The following is a 16,950-nucleotide window of genomic DNA, read 5'->3' as shown; positions in this document are numbered from 1 at the left end:
GCACGCCAACACAGATTTGAATGTTGCGATATGATTTTGTCAAAGGTTTGACAGACGAAATGGAAGAAGATCGCGTGAGTGTTTGAATCGAGATCACAGACTTTTAAAGAATGGTGCAGCTCTGTAACGACACATTTCATCCTCTGTTGAAACGAAAGTGGCTATAACTTCGGTCAACCTCATCTGTAAGCAAGGGCAAAAAAAGAAAAAAGAAAAAAAGAAGCAATTTAATTTGAATTAATATCTGTAATAAAAAAAAATCGATTTTTTTTCCTCCAAGCCCTAATATGCATGTTTTATGTTGCCATTTGAAATAAATGAAATGTTAAAGTGGGTTATTTTTTATGTCCATATATCCACTGTTTTTATGTTAGCCTACTGAATGCTTTTTTCCAAGTGACTTTTATTGACAATAAAGAGACTCATCGATAAGTTGATCGCATTATTTTCCGTAACATAAGCTTGTAGTTTAGTAGAATAGTCTGATTGAGATCAGTAGCCTACTTTTGCGTTCATATTGTTTCTAAAATTGGATAGGCTAAGTCGAAAAATGGGTCATTTTAAAGCTTGTTAATGATTTTAATGTGTTTAAACGAGAAACAAGCCACACAAAAAATTGGGCGGTTTTTTGGGCGGTTTTTGACGAGGTTTTGGGCTGGAAAACCTTGCTGGCACCTGGCAACCCTGATCAAGAGTAGCTTCTTTTTGCGAGAGGCGGGGCTACGCTCTCAGCTGACGCGCAGGAGTGGTTGCTATGGTGGACATGTCTCCTTAGCGACGTCGGTTTAAGCTCATATAACTTGAGTTTTCTTTCACTACGGTACGTAAATGTCTCTTCACACCTTCCGCGTTCGCTTATATGCAACATTAAATGCTTAGGTAGTGAAAAGACTAATGGAAATAAAAGCTAGAGACCGAGCAAATCAAGTGAGTTAACAATGCTAACGAGCTAGCAGGTTTCCTAATATTATACTGTTTGCTTTTCAAAGCAAAGCTAGCTTCATAAACATGCAGAACTATTAGTAACCACCTTAAAATATGCTTTTATTTTACATTTATGTTATCAAAAAAGTACTATGGTAATAACGTTGTTTGGACAATGTACCATGGTAATATCGTGTCATTAAACCCTTATAATAGAAATGTCATTGTATTCTTTTAAGTACGTTTGCTGTACTATAGTATATATCAAAATACCATGGTATTAATGATACCACAGTTTCCCATACCCATCTTAGATTTATTAGATATGATTTCTGGTATCTTACATCTGTTAATGTTTCCTCATCTAGAGCTTAACATCATGGCAGAGACAGTTGATGGCAAGAAGGACGAGGCAGACTATAAGAGACTACACAGCTTTCCTCTCATACGGGTAAAAACTGTTGCTTAAATGGATTTTAATTTTCCTGGATCTCATTATATTAGGTTCAGATTCTGGGTGTGATTTTTATGGTGCTTGTCAAATACAATTCACCAAAAATCACACTTTGGAAACCAGCTAAAATCTGGCAAAAACCATTAACATTTAAAACTTCTCACACACTACAAAAAGAAAAAAAGGGAACACTTTACATACAATAAGGTCTTTGTTAATTTAGTTTAATACAAAACTTTGTTCATGTTAATTCACACTGTATTAACTAATGTTAAAAAATACAACTTTTGTATTTGTGTATTAGTAAATGTTGAAATTAACATGAACTAAGATTAATAAATGCTGTATTTTTCATTCTTAGTTCATTTTAACTATAGATAACTAGTGTTAACTTATGACACTATATTGTGAAGTTTTTACAAAAAACAAACAAACATGATTATACAAATATTTTTTTTTACAAGTTATGAATATTATAAACTATAGAAGCTTCTTTCCGCCACAGAATAAAAAAAGTTATTTCTCACAATTCCGCCTTTTTTCCTCACAATTGCAATTTTTATATCTCACATCTCTTAATTTTTCTCTCTTTATAGCTCGCAATTGCAAAATAATATCTCACGATTCTGAGAAAAAAATGTACAAAAAAAGCCAGAATGACCTTTTTAATTTTTCAGAATTGTAAGACATAAACTCGCAGTTGAGTGTTATAAAGTTCGAATTGCGAGATATAGAAAATTCTGTGGGGGAAAAAAAGTCTGAATTGTAAGTTATAAAGTTGCAATTACCTTTTTTATTTCTGTCTGTCAAATGCATAAATGTAAATGTCAATGAGATCTGCATGATTAATCGTTGAAAGATTACAATCTCGATTGAAACACATGCAATCTTATTCTTAAATGACAACGATTCTCCTGTGTCTATTAAACCTTTGACAAAATCACACCAGAACATTCAGATCTGCGTTTGCGCTGCCGCTGACGCATAGAAAGCAGTTGCCATGTATAGGTATTAAACAGCTTCACAGTCTTTTCAAAATCACAGTATCATTGTTTCTGTGCTACAAATATTCATAATATCATAGAAGTACTTGGATAAAAGTTGATAGTTCAGATATAAACACTGATGTCTACAGTAGGGCTTTGACTCCGAACTTCGTTATTCGAATATAATTCGAATATTTAAAAAAATAATGATATTCGAACGAATATTAGGCAGCCTTTAATATTTGAACCTGTTATGGGCATTATTTTTTGTAAATATGTTTGCTTGTAAACGTTGTTTTCAATTCAGATTCCGAGGCTTTTTCACGCCTGGTGAAGTTGTGAATCGCGAGCTCATTAGCAAGGCTATTATTGGTCATCTGGGCTCCTGTAAGTGACGGTAGCGTCCTGGTTAGCGCCTATTTTGCATACCAAAACTATGGCCGCGCCAACGGCTACAACAACCACGGCTGACGAGAAGTTCGAAATCTACACTCCTGACAATTTGAAAAGCAGCGTGTGGCGCTACTTTGGGTTCCCAAAGAAACAGGGAAAAATCATGAGTAAGGACAAAGTGATGTGTAAAATATGTAGGACCAAACTCACATACCACGCGACGACCAGCAACAAGAGAGCCCACCTGTCAACACTACATCCCAGCAAGATGGAAGAGGTGGAGGGGGAGGGATCGGGGGCGAGGCAAGCCAGAATCGACTCCATGCTATCTCCGGCAAAAGTCAAAGCCCTAGTCTACAGTAGTGATTAAAATATAGCTAATATTTGCATGTTAAATAACGATTGTATCAATAACATCATTACACCAGTAGGTGGCGACAAGTGACTGTTAAAATTGTATTCGTCACTGAATCATTCACTCAAGATATTCGTTCTAAAACGCTGATTCATCCAGTAATGAAACAAGTGAAGTATTTATGAGTGAGTCGTTGAACCGTTCATTCAAATTAACAAAACACTTAAATTGACTGCAGCAACTAACATTTTGTCAGAACCTCTAGTTAATTACGTTATTTTGTTTAGTTGTCTGTTCAGAATCATGGGAGAATCGCGATCTCTATTTGACACAAAAAAATCGTGATTTTCAGTTTCAGATTTTCAGATTTCCAGAATTATATAGCTCTACTGTCAATAGTACCCTCAGACAGTATGTGGGAAATTTGCATAACAAAAAAAAAGGTTTTATTTTGTGTCTGTGCAGCTGCCTTTAACCATGATATATGCGGGTCGAAACATATACATTTTGTACGCACATTCCTCAATACGTCAGAGTGTCGAAACTTTGCAGGTGTGTTCATGACCCTTTATAAAAATAAAAATAAATCACAAAACTTCAAGTAAAACATCAAACCACCAAAAATCGATGTGGGTCAAATTGAGCCGCTACATGTATTTCCTCCACAGCACACAGATATGGCTGAGGAGATGCGGGTGGAAACCATGGAGCTCTGCGTTACGGCGTGCGAGAAGTTTGCCTCTAATAATGAGGTGAGCTCACATTCCCATCTAAAAGAAGTAGTTTAGATATTAATAAGATCTCATTTGTGATTCCTAACGTTAGTTCCTTTTCAACAGAGCGCCGCTAAAATGATTAAGGAGTCGATGGATAAGAAGTTTGGGAACTCTTGGCATGTGGTGATTGGCGAGGGCTTTGGTTTCGAAATTACACACGAAGTGAAGAATCTTCTTTACATGTTCTTCGGTGGAAGCTTGGCGGTGTGCGTATGGAAGTGTTCCTAACTCAAAACACTGAATGACTCACTTACAAGTATATATCACTGAGTGACTCACTCACAAGTATGTATATGTTTCTTTATTGATTGATTATATATCCTGTACTGAACAGGGTGCATCATTTTGTACATTTTATTTTGAATGTAGCATTTTATGTTTTCATTTTCATATTAACAGTTGGCTGGCAGGCCATCTGTGGGTTTTATTGTCCATCTCTGCCACTCCTTTTCTCCATCTGTCTCCTTTCTGTCCGTCCTGTTTATCGTTTCTATTCCTTCCATTTTTTTCTGAATGGATAAAGTATTTTTATAAGACAAAATGCTATTTTTTTAATTAATATGTGAATACGTATGATCTGTTTTTAATATTTACGATATTTTATAAGAGTTGTAAATTTTGCACAACTGCAATGTGTTTTTGTTTTTATTAATGACTATTATGTCATGTGTAATAAAACCCCAATAGAAGTGAAACTCTTTTGTACCTTTTTATCTTGCACTCTTAAAAATGTTTGCCCCATATGCCATTAAAGAACTATTTTTGGTTCGCCAAAGAACCTTTCAATGAAAAGTTGTTAAAAAATTTTTTTTTTTTCTTAGAATGAAAAACATCTTAAAAATGTAAATTTCACTTTTGCTGTGAAAGGGCCTTTAACATTTGACAAAATATACCTTTTTTTTCTTGTTATTAAGAAATGAACAAGCCAGCCCAGGTGAGGAAAAAGTAATCCAAAAGTAACAGCATTACTATCCATATAAAGTAACTAAGTAACTCAATTAGTTGCTTTTTTAGTGAGTAACGCAATATTGGTACTAGGGATGTGGTCGAAGCTAAATCCGAATTCGGAAATGCACGGAAAATGAGTAATACATTCTACGCCCTAAACTGGGACATGGTGAGTCTTGCTGCGGTAGTCGGTTACATACAGTACATCAGATTTCACTTCTCACTTAAAGATAGCGCATTCAAAAAGCAACTTCAATACCACTCATATTGATCCCTGATACCCTCAAATTATGTACAAAATAATTAACTATATAATTGTGAGAGAGCGCAAAAGCATTGACATTACCAATCACCATGTTCCTTTAGGGGCTCCGTAGAATACGCCATTACCTTTACGAACATAGTATTCGTGCACATCCGTAATTGTAACATTAGCCTACTTTTAAAAGTAACTTTCCCCAACACTGCTTTTAAATGGTTGTCTGTGGAGAAAAACACCATGATCCTTTGGTCTAAACCACATCCTGTGTCAGGCAGTTGATTTATTTTGTTTAGCCTGTATGCATTGAGTGGATCTAAGTGGTTTTAAAGAGCATGGGTTCTAGTGTTAAGTTGTTGAGGCTCATTTTATTGACACATTATTGCACAAGGGAGTGTAGAAATCTGGCTCAGAGCATCTGTTTACACACATACACACACTGACCTGCTGTCAGGTTACTGTGCCCTCCTTCCCATTTATACACAGTAACCTTTCTTTGCTCACCTTCATACCTACAGCAAAAGTACATCCACTTGTGCATCAGGTATTGCACATTATGCTTAAGTAATAATTTACCAAATGCTGTCATCATTTACATAAAAACAGATATTTAGCAGAATGTTCATGCTGCTCTTTTACTTTCAATGAAAGTGCATGGGCACAGTTGCTGTCGAGCTCCAAAAAAAAAAAAAAAAAAACAGAGCCTCATAATAAAAGTTGCTCAGAAGCTGTGCACTATATTTAAAGCACCGAAATCTCCTCTGCTGCAGCTTTCAAATCTTATTTGCATTCATGTAAATTCAAATAGGAATGAAACTGCATCACCACACTGTAAAAAAAGTAAAAATTCTACACCAAAACATGTCAATTTGTTAACTGTAACTGTGCAGTGAAAGCTAAATTAACATTGCATATAATTTTACTGTATAATATTGCCAAATCTGTTTTTTTTTTACAAGTAAAGCTATACATTACTGAATAATATATGATAAAAACAGTAAAAGGAAGTTCCTGCGTGAAAGATTCTGATAGGCAAAGATGGGTATATTAACATTATATCACTTAATGAAATATACGGTTATGATTTGTACATTCGCAGGCACCAATATCACCCCGACCCCGTAATGGGTTTGTAAGAATTTTCACTTTTGTGTGCGCTTGAAATGGTGGAATGCACGTTCCTGCCTGGCATATTATAAAACCGTAGCCAATCTTTTGGTCTGCAGCACTTAATGAAAACAGCCTCCCACACTCTAAACAACTTTGCTTTAATCGTTTGGCCTTCTGGTGTCTCCCTTTTGATCAGCTTAATTTCAAAACTGTTCCTTAGCAACCCAGATAAAGACATAATAGACCATCCACTTATACAGGGTGCTGAATGATAACTAATTATATGTGTACATGCACTTCTGTGTGTTTATTTATCTAAAGTATCATCATTGGCTTAGAGTAACGCCATACACTTCGCCTTTTGCTGTGTATCTGATTTCTGATTGCATGCCATGATGCAAGAGAAATGATCTCAAAAACACCAGGCGGTGTGAGGTGTTCTCCGGGTTATTCATCTGCTGGGCACGATTAGATGTGAATGTGGTGAATGTGGGCGCATGTGTGCTTGAGAGATGCACATGCCTATCTGTCTCAGATTTACCATGGTGAGGAGGTCCCCCGTCAGATATACTGGGTGAGATTATGAGACCCAAAAGAGCATTTGTGCTCCTGTCCCAGCTGATTCGGAATAGTCTAGTAGACTTTGGATTGTACTCTACATGGCAGTTAAAAATGATTTTAATGTGAAAGCATATAACAGGGAATACGGGGGAAAATAAGACTTCAGTGAAGGAGCAACATCTCATAATTTGTTTGTTCAGTCCAACCAAGGATTTTTTATTTATTTTTTTGCCTGCTTTTTTATTATCAAGAATGTAAATTGTTTTATGTTTAAAAAATTGGAAAAACAAATTGTTGAAAATAAAAGATATAGAATAATGCTAAATAAAATATAAATTTTTTATTACATTTTCACTTTTTAATATTATAATTTTGTTAAAATATTCATATTTTATTAATTTGATTTAGATTGATATTATAAAAATTATTTTCAGTAATGTTAGCATTGACAGCAGCTTTTTAAAATCAAATTTCTGTATTTTTCGATCATGAACAATTTTTTTTTGTTTATAAAAATTTAAAAACAAAATACTGAAAATAAACAAAATTATAAAACATTTTTATAAATTTATTTATAAATATATTAAACATTATTAATATATTTTTATAACATTTTATAATATTTTTAAAGTTTTATTTAAATTTATTTTTCATTTTATTTGAATAATCTTTGGTAATATTAATTCAATTATTTTCATCAATATTAATAGCGTTGTCTTAGCTGATCTGATATACTGTAGATGGAACTGAGTAATTTGTTATTAAATTGTTTCTTGTATAATCTTGTCCTTGCCTTGCATAATAATAAATAATTCAGTATGAATGTCAGCTATTTTTTTGTAAGTAAAAATTTAATTTAAGTGTAAGTTTTCATGGCCAAACCCCCAACATTTGGAATCACTGTAAAGCCTCTGTAAGATACTCCTGGACAGAAAATGCAGGACACATATTGTCTTCATAAATTCCCGATGTGACCAAAAAAGGGCAAAATGTACTGGGTCGCAGGAGGCTAGAAGACAACTTTGGTAAAAAGTGGCACAGTTTACCCCACTCTCCCCTAACAGTCAATTCAGGTTCTTCTGAGTAGAGAATACACTACAACTCTGACGTGTGCTAGACGTTGCAGGGGGGAAAGTAAACACATCCATTCAGATCAACCTAACCTGGCACCTCTCCTCTGTAATGTTTGAGAGAAACAGGGAGTGCAAGGGAGCAAACAGGGGAATGAAGGTCTAAAGGACAAACTGAGCTTCCTTTTAGTCCAGGCGGACGGAGACGAAAACACCTTAATCTGGAAGCCGGGTATGTTTTGCTCTATATTCTTTAATACGGACGACTGTAGAGTTGAAATTAATTACCTTTGGCATCTCATTTCAGTACAATGCGAGTATGCACTCGTCGACGTTCACAGACATTGCGTATGTGGCTATTCATTGTCTTCCTGAGTCTGCATTTGCTTGTGGTTTCACTTGTCCTGTCCACATACCACACTACTTGTGAGCCCCGCTCACACCCTGACATCCAGACCTCCATCAGCTTCTTCATTCAGAATACATCTACTTCAACAAACACAATGGCTGCTGCAGGAAGTGACACCCTGGAGGTGGAAATAGACAGCGCAGCAGGTGACCTTGCCAAACTGGAGGCTCTGTACTCCCATCCGCTGTATCATATGCCCACCCCACCTGTGCCTAATGGTGATTGGTTGCTGAAAGTTCGAACGAAGAGAAAAGAGGAAGGGAGTAACATACAGCAGTGGTGAGGACTTTATTACGTCATTTATTTTTATTATTTTTGGCTACATGTGGCTTTGCTTGTTCTTCCAATCCAGGCTATAGTAAAACCTACTTGTAAATCATAGTGATGGTTCATTTGTGAGTGAATTTCGAGTGAGATCTTTTCAATGGGACTGTTTACACCTGGTATTAAAATGCGTTTTGTTTGATTGGATCACAAGTAGATGAGGGAGACACATTCCCCTTTACACTTGGTATTTTAATCTGTCTATTTTGTCCACTTTCGACCACTTCTGTCCTGATTTCTTCGAGGGGAGGGTCCATGGGTGGGTAAATGAATGGGCTTTTCAGATCTTTCGATCTAATGGACGAAATAAGCAGCAATTTACATATGAACACAAAAGGAGACGACAGAAAAACTTACGGGGAGCAGCATCTTTCATTGCCGCAAGACCACGCCGAACGCTGTGAGTGTGTGTTAGAAATCAGGAATGGTGAGAGAACATTGTGCTTGGTATGTTTTTCGTCTTCAAACCAAATTTGGGTTTTCAGCCAGTAAAGTTTAAATCCCTTCTGGCTAGCGCATTATGTTTAGGCATTAGGTCAGTAGGGGGAGAGTAAACTGTCTTTTGTGGCTGTTAGAACACATTCGACCACATGAGCGTTTACACTACGAAAGCAATCCGGTCGGATGCATTTTGCCTCTGGAAGTGGTTGAAAGTGGACAATCTCAAAACTTTTTAGACCCCATTTACACCTGCATTTAGCGTTGTCCACTAATCGACCAAATCGCTTCTTAATACCAGCTGTAAACAGGGCCAATGATTCAGTATAACTTGTTCACAAATCAGTCTGTGTCAAGATAATCACAACCGAAAAAAATCCTTTTTGTGTGATGCAGCATTCTGGCCTCTAGATGTCAGTATAAAGTTCTTGGTGCGTAATTACTTGGTGCACCTTTAATTATGATTGCTGTACAGTCAAAAACTTCCCATTCTTAGGCTGAGTGCTAATGAGGACGGCTATGATCCTATCCTCTGGAACACCAGTGTTGAGACACATCCGCCTTGGCTCCGGTTTCACCTTGGTATATCTCGCTGGCAGATGTATCAGCACAAAGATCCCAACCTGTCAGCGCTGACTCAGCAACTGGCCTCCCACCGCATCGTCAGTGCAGGTAGGTGACCTTAAATTTTGCAAGGCAAGGTCTTTATATGAGAAAGAAGGAGGGAGGAGGATTAGAGGTGTATAGACGTTTCCATCTTCCAGTAATGTAATAAGTAAGTAAATTGTGAGACAAAGTTTAAAGGACAAGTTCGGTATTTTACACTTAAAGCCCTGTTTTCAGATAATTTCTGATGAAATACAATGGTTAAGATTGAAATTTGGACAAATGCTGCTGGCCCGAGAATTTTCGGTTTCTGTGGTAGCACCCCCCCACCTCCACAATGGCTGCATAGGTGCACTGGAACCATCCTTCCTAAAACGCATTAAACTTTCGTTTACAAAGACGTGAAACTCACCGAGTGGTCAGGGGTGTTCACTGATATGCTCACACAAAAATCGCTGCAAAATATGCTTTCCAACAGGTTTTATCAGAGTTTTTGTCAAACTCCATTGACTTGTTTTGGATGTGCTGTGAGGTACGGTATTACTCCGCCGGAAGTGGGGTTGTTTGTATTCTTTCTGTAGGAGTGTCTATTATTCAAGCTCTCAACGGAAGAATGTACGGTTGTGAGGCGTTTGGAAAAATAGGTCCACAGTTTAACAACGAATGGTAAAACACCTGTTGGAAAGCATCTTTTGCAGCGATTTTTGTGTGAGCATATCAGTGAACACCCCTGACCACTCGGTGAGTTTCACGTCTTTATAAACGAAAGTTTAATGCGTTTTAGGAGGGATTGTTCCAGTGCACCTATGCAGCCATTCTGTAGGTGGGGGTGGGGGGTGGGGGTGCTACCACAGAAACCGAAAATTCTCGGGCCAGCAGCATTTGTCCAAATTTCAATCTTAACCATTGTATTTCATCAGAAACGATCTGAAAACAGGGCTTTAAGTGTAAAATACCGAACTTGTCCTTTAAGGTAAAATCCCATGGTGAGATTTAAAAAGCAGTTCAACCATGCAACTCTCAAAATATATTTAACAGCATGTTGTTGATAAGAATGGAGTGTAGGTAGAATTGATCTTGGAGGACTCAATCTGCTACACTGCTGCTGGACATGAGCACATGATGTTTTCTGAGATGATGTTTTCTGCTCAAACATTCTAAAAAAATAAAATTACAGGGATTAGGAAGGTAAAGTAGTAGAAGATCTTGACAGGTGGTGCTGGGGAGGAGGAGGGCAAAATAAAATGATCTTGGCTCAGTTCTGAACTGGACCAGGTTGAGACAAAAATGAATAAGATTGTGTATAGATAGGAAAGAGAGATGAATTGGTTGAACTTTGCATTTATGAAAAATTAAGTCAAAATTATGAGGTCAACTGTGAGACATGAAATTATGAGAATTGAACATAAAATTAATATTACATGTGAGAAATAAAGATGCAAATATGAAAAAATAAAGTTGTAATTGTGAGATATGAAGTCTCATTTAAAGGTTTCTATGGTAATTTTCAGTGCAAAAATCAGGTGGGACACAGCTGAAGTTGGTGATGTCATTTCGTAATTATGGACAGGCACTCTTCAAACCCATGAAGTAAGACCCAAGCATGTGCCTCTTAGTATAACTAAGTCATATCTAACTTGTCTATTTGTGTATGTATATATGAGTATAGTTTAAGTGACTGTTTGATAGAGACATTTTCTATTTACTTATTAATACTTAAAAGCATTCAGTGCTGTAATGAGTGAGACATTCTGATTTAAACCACAGACTCTTAGACTTTTAAAAACTTAGGGGCTGTTTATACAGTACATAATGTGTTTTTGCATTGCACTACACTGCTTTTCCATTGTTTTTTAACATAAACATGTGCTAGACAGACATTGTGCTTGTGTCTTTTGCAGCATCTCACACATGACACAGTGATCTAAAAATGTTGCGCTCAGGTTAAAATAAATTGCACTTTTTCAATTTGACTGCCCTGTGTCTCACATTTTTAAATGCAAAAATGGGTTCTGTGTGAACTGGCCCCAACCAGGATTTAAAAACATGAAACACAGGGCAGTGGAATGAAAAAAAAGCCATAAGGTATAGAGACAAAAAAACAAACAAACTATTTTTAACTTGAACGGCACTTTTTTCGAATGCTGTGTCACGTGCAACAGTCAAACACTGGAATTCAAAATTGTGCAATGGTTGTTCTAATGAACTATTGAACTATTGAACCACCCCTAAGACAATGTAAGAATACAGTAAAGTAGCACAGATATGTTAATGTAATTCAGGATCATTCTCGTTCAACTGAAGACAGGAACGGCAGGAGGAGACCAATGTGAATCTGTATTATTTCTCTGACTTTGAGAGGCACAATGCTGAGATCGCAGCCTTCCATCTGGACAGGTAAGAGAGACTGTATACTACATGTACAGCCATATAATTAATTTGTAAGTGAATTGTTTTTATGAGTCAGTTCTTTTCAGTGAATCAGTCAAACTGGTTCACAAATCACTCTGAATGATTAATTAGCTAATCACTCTGAATCAAAATTATATTAAAAACAAAAATCCTTTTCCAGTAATCAAAGCAAAGACGTCCAAAAGTTAATTATCTAAAATTGATCATGTAACATGCAGTGTTTGGGAAAGTTATTTTTTATAAGTAATGCGTGTAACTAATTGCATTACTTAGTTCCCTATCAGTTAATCATGTTCAACGTTACACCAGAAGTGAACTGACGAATTGGGATCTAGCCTGAGAGCCCAATCACCTTTGAGTGTAAACAAAACAAGCCAATGAACATTTGGCAAGCGAGATTTGCATCACGAGCCACGCCCCCGTGTTGAGAGTGTTGGTGTGACGGCACATCAGTGGTGGTCGCCATTTAAAGAGACATTTCCTCTGCATTCATTGCAGTTGAAAACGTCTCGGTTACGTATGGTAACCCTCGTTCCCCGAGGAGGGAATGGAGACGTACGTATGACGAATTGGGGATCTCGCATGAGAGACCAATACACTTCGAGTGTAAACTAAACGAGCCAATGCACAATGGCATGCGATAATTGCACCCCAGCTGCTGTGCATTGCGGCGTGAGCATTTAATGAGCAGCAGGTCCGTCACATCTTTGTTTTTCCGCTGAGGAGCCGGACTTGTGACTTGGCCGTACAGCAGAAGCTCAGCAACTGTGGCGATGGGAAGTATGTCTCTGTTCCCTCCCCGGGGAACGAGGGTTACCATATGTAACCGAGATGTTCCCCTTCATCAGTCACTCTCTACGTACGTCAGAGATGCTGGCGAATTGGGGATATCTACCAACACGCCACTGCTGCTGCGCTACCAGCGCTCCGCTTGAGTCTCCTGGCCTGACGCCATGTTGGGCAAAAGTAGGAGCTCTAAGCAGAGATGGTCAGTCATTGCTGTTCTGCAAGATCCATTCAGTGTGACTTATTGGATAACGCTGGGAAAGCATACCCTTGAAGGGAGGTATTGTGGCGGTTACACATATGGACTAGCCGAGCAGGGTAGTGCAACATATGGCAGTCTCTGGGGTAGACGCAACGTCTGAGGAACTCAACAGAGTAGCCATTTCTGGGAAGACTACTTGAGCAAATAAACGCACGTATACGCCCAACTCCATACCGAGATAAGAGATCCTCTGCACAGGGGAGAGTTTGCTCTTGTCCCAGTTGACCCAAATGCCCAACAGGCTGAGGTGACTGAGCACCATTTCCTTGTATGCACACAACTGATCTGGTGACTGAGCCAGAATCAGCCAGTCGTCGAGATAGTTGAGAATGCAAACGCTGCGTTCTCTGAGTGGAACAATGGCTGCCTCCGCGACCTTCGCAAAGACACACAGCGACAGGGACAGCCCGAAGGGTAGGACTTTGTACTGATATGCCTGTCCCTCGAACACAAAGCGCAGGAACGGTCTGTGTCGAGGGAGAATCGAGACATGAAAGTACGCATCCTTAAGGTTCGATCTCTGCAAACCAATCTCGGGGACGGATGCATTCGAAAATGCGTTTCTGCGTTAACATCTTGAACGGGAGCTTGTGCAGGGCCCGACTCAAGGTTCACAAGTCCAAGATTGGCCATAACCCACCACCTTTCTTGGGTACAATGAAGTAGGGGAACCACGGATGTACCTGGGGTGGAGCAGTGAGGTGAAACACAGAGACTCGACTCAGGAGGCACTGAGGCGGCCCGAAGTGGGGTCTGAGTGTGCTGTGCAACACTACCTGGTACCAGGGTGGGGCAGAGAGTGTGGGAAGGCCTGGTGCGGTCCCCGAAACACACTTTACTGCCCACTGGCGATAGAGGGGGACAGGAGTGGCAGGGCATGGAAGCGTCGCTCACTGCCATCTATGCCCTCTTGAGACCCAGAGATAGAGAAGCTGCTCTTACTGAGAATATGTGTACTGCTGACTGAGACGCCAGCGGCGGAACAGAATTTGATTAAACAAAAGATATTCCGCCCGTCCCTCTCCCAGGGAAGAGCAGCTGACTATTGACTCTCAGTCAATAAATGAGAAAACAACTTGTTACTTATTTGAAAAAGGATTGGAAAAAGATATTTTGTTGTAAATTTAAAAGTAATGCGTTACTTTACTAGTTTCTTAGATAGTTTTAGCAAGTTACCTAATCAGATTCATAGTTAAAGTAATCTGATTATGATTATGTAATTTGCATTACTTGTAATGTGATACCCCCACACTGGAAATAAGATCACGTGAAAATAAAATTACAGCTATTTAAAACGGTTTACCTTTGAATATTTTCTGCTATTTTACATAAAAAAAAGGTTTATAGTAGACATTATACTACACATTCTGTATTCAATACTGAACATAACTCTTTTTCTTTCACTTTAAGGATACTGGGTTTCAGGAGGATGCCTCCAGTGGTTGGGAGGCTTGTTAATGTAAAAAAAGAGATCAAAGATATCACCACTGACCATAGACTGGTCACAACATTTTACACCTCCCCAGGTTTGTCCCACTTGACTCTTCTCCATCACTTCCTCTGAAGCATGGTGTATTTGTAAGTCACCATCTGTCTTTCTCTTTCTGCAGTGGGGAATGTGTGTTTTTACGGCCAGTGTTCCTATTACTGCTCCACGGAGCATGCTATCTGTGGGCGTCCCGTCATGATTGAGGGGTCTTTGGCTGCTATGCTTCCAGATCTGTCGTTGGCACATCGCCGCTCGTGGAAGAGCCCCTGGAAGCGGTCCTACAGTCGAAGCAATCTGGCTCTGTGGGTGGAGTGTGTGTTTGTGTTATTTAAAGGGATAGTTCACCCAAAAATAAAAACTTTGTCATCATTTACTCACCCTCAGGACATTCTAAATCTGTATGCTTCTTCTGTTGAACACAAAATAAGACATTTTGGAAATATTTGGTATTTGTTTTTCTAATACAGTGAAAGCAAATGGGGTCCAAAGTTGTTTTCTGGACCCCATTGACTTTCAAAGTTTCTTTTTATGTTTGTCTTTGTTGTGTTTTTGTACATTTTTTGTGTGATTCGCAAATGAGGAACCACAGTAGGTAACCAATGATTATTTCTGTAACAGGTGGGAGACAGACACAAACTACTGTGACTCAGTAAAAAAGTCTCCTCCCTACGACCGAGGCACTCGATTGGTGGATCTGATTGACATGAGCATTCTCGACTTTCTCATGAGTGAGTAATGGATCAGTTAAGATAACTCAAGGGTGAACACTTACAAAAAAGTACTGTAGTTTTCTATGTATATCACAGAAATGCCATGTTTTTGGACTCGAACCATGAAAGTTTTTGAATTACCTTGCTTTCCTTTTTAAAATCTACTCTCTTTTTTAAAATTTTCATGTTTTCCTGATACTTTCCATCTACCATCTTCAGGTAACATGGATAGGCACCACTATGAAACATTTGAGAAGTTTGGCAATGACACATTTCTTATACACTTAGATAATGGAAGAGCGTGAGTATTCAAAATCAAGAGTCCAAGAGGTTTTCTGACATAGTTTTGTTTGGCTCAGTTTGAACGGGCGTGATACTTCTGTGTGCAACTTACGTGTTGTAGGTTTGGACGTCACTCCAAAGATGAACCTTCCATTTTGGCTCCTCTTGTGCAGTGCTGCAGGTAGAGTGAACATACTGTAAGTAACAATTTAAAGGGGGTTGTGTTTTTTATCAGCTTCTTATTCCCTCGTTCTTTCCCTCAGGATCCGTCGTTCCACGTTGCTTCGTTTACGTCTGCTCTCTCTCCCGACGTATCGGTTGAGCGATGTCATGCGTGCATCTTTGTCTCAGGATCCCCTTGCAGCAGTGGCACCCCTCCTTACTGAGCCACATCTTTTGGCTCTTGACCGTCGCCTGGCAACAGTCATTCAAACCATCCAAGACTGTCTGGAGCAGCATCAACATCACAGTGATGTCATATATGATGACATCACTGATTACCCTGGGGCTTGATGTGATATTATTTAGATTTATATTGAGTTGTATAACAAATCAATGACACATTATAGGGTTGTTAATTAATGTTAAATAAAGGGGATTATAACCATCTGCGACCAGTTGCTTGTTGCATGACTTGAGACAAAATTGACTCAAATTTTTGGGAAGTGTAACGCCTAAAACTTGAAGCTATAAAACATGAAGATGCTCATGTAGTGGATAGTTAACTGTTGCTGCCCAATGTAAGAACTGATTTTCCTGCTAAGCTGAGATAAAACTTACCCTGCAATAAAGCAATAAAACACACCCTGGACAGAAGATCTCAAAGACAGAGTTCATTGCAGTCATTGGTATAATGAGAAAGATTGAGAACTCAGAAGAATCCTGTTCTGCTCTTTGGGTGATGTCTCTTCAAGATTTCTCTCATCTCCCCCGAAACCAGGTGCTACCCCCTGGGGTACATGAACTGACCCAGAACAACTCTAAAAAATATTGGTATAACCCTTTGTTCTGGTCTGGGTATATAATGGTAAGTGGCAGAGCAGTCTGTGGGAACCTGTAACCAGGGAACCCCCCCCCCCGTTGGAAAACACTCACACATCACTGCGTGTCTCTGTCAGGAATGCATTACTTACTTTTAGAGTAATCTTTGAGTAATTGATGTCTTGTATTTATTATTTCTGAATTGGCTTTTAATCATTTACTTGTGTAATTGGCATGATACATTTTTACCTGACAAATAAATGTTACATCTTGATTTATTCTGAAATAATTATTTTAGTAGATTATGAGGAGGCTGGTGCTACCGCAGCTTTGTGTCCAGGATAGGTCAAACTAAAGGCGCATGTATGAACGGAGCAGTTGGCACGTAATCTGAAGACCTTTTGATTTCTGTCTA

General features: G+C 38.6%; 2 protein-coding genes across 3 annotated transcripts; both read left to right on the top strand.

The window, feature by feature from the left end:
- The first annotated feature begins 707 nt into the window (after window positions 1-707).
- On the top strand, window positions 708-4,583 carry dnal4b (dynein, axonemal, light chain 4b). Of its 2 annotated transcripts, XM_081384248.1 has the most exons (5): window positions 718-820; window positions 1,293-1,375; window positions 3,578-3,664; window positions 3,781-3,864; window positions 3,952-4,583. In XM_081384248.1, exons 2-5 carry the CDS (start codon window positions 1,304-1,306, stop codon window positions 4,114-4,116), a joined length of 408 nt encoding a protein of 135 aa, XP_081240374.1. In that variant the 5' UTR covers window positions 718-820; window positions 1,293-1,303; the 3' UTR covers window positions 4,117-4,583. The 2 variants fall into 2 exon arrangements, with proteins under 2 accessions (XP_081240375.1, XP_081240374.1); XM_081384249.1 differs by lacking the exon at window positions 3,578-3,664 and having other exon boundaries at window positions 708-820.
- Window positions 4,584-8,147: 3,564 nt separating this feature from the next.
- Window positions 8,148-16,376, top strand: fam20cl (family with sequence similarity 20 member C, like; the record flags this gene model as incomplete). The annotated part of the gene is made up of 10 exons (XM_081384772.1): window positions 8,148-8,524; window positions 9,504-9,679; window positions 11,125-11,203; window positions 11,918-12,010; window positions 14,484-14,599; window positions 14,684-14,864; window positions 15,181-15,290; window positions 15,492-15,573; window positions 15,676-15,735; window positions 15,818-16,376. The coding sequence occupies 10 exons, from the start codon at window positions 8,148-8,150 to the stop codon at window positions 16,065-16,067; spliced, it is 1,524 nt and encodes a 507-aa protein (XP_081240898.1). The 3' UTR covers window positions 16,068-16,376.
- Between the last annotated feature and the right edge of the window lie 574 nt (window positions 16,377-16,950).

The sequence above is a fragment of the Scardinius erythrophthalmus genome, assembly GCF_964197995.2.
Source record: "Scardinius erythrophthalmus genome assembly, chromosome: 14".
Classification (NCBI taxonomy): Eukaryota; Metazoa; Chordata; class Actinopteri; order Cypriniformes; family Leuciscidae; genus Scardinius; species Scardinius erythrophthalmus.
The sequence above is the reverse complement of the archived record's forward strand: the minus strand, read 5'-3'. Positions and strand labels throughout refer to the sequence as shown.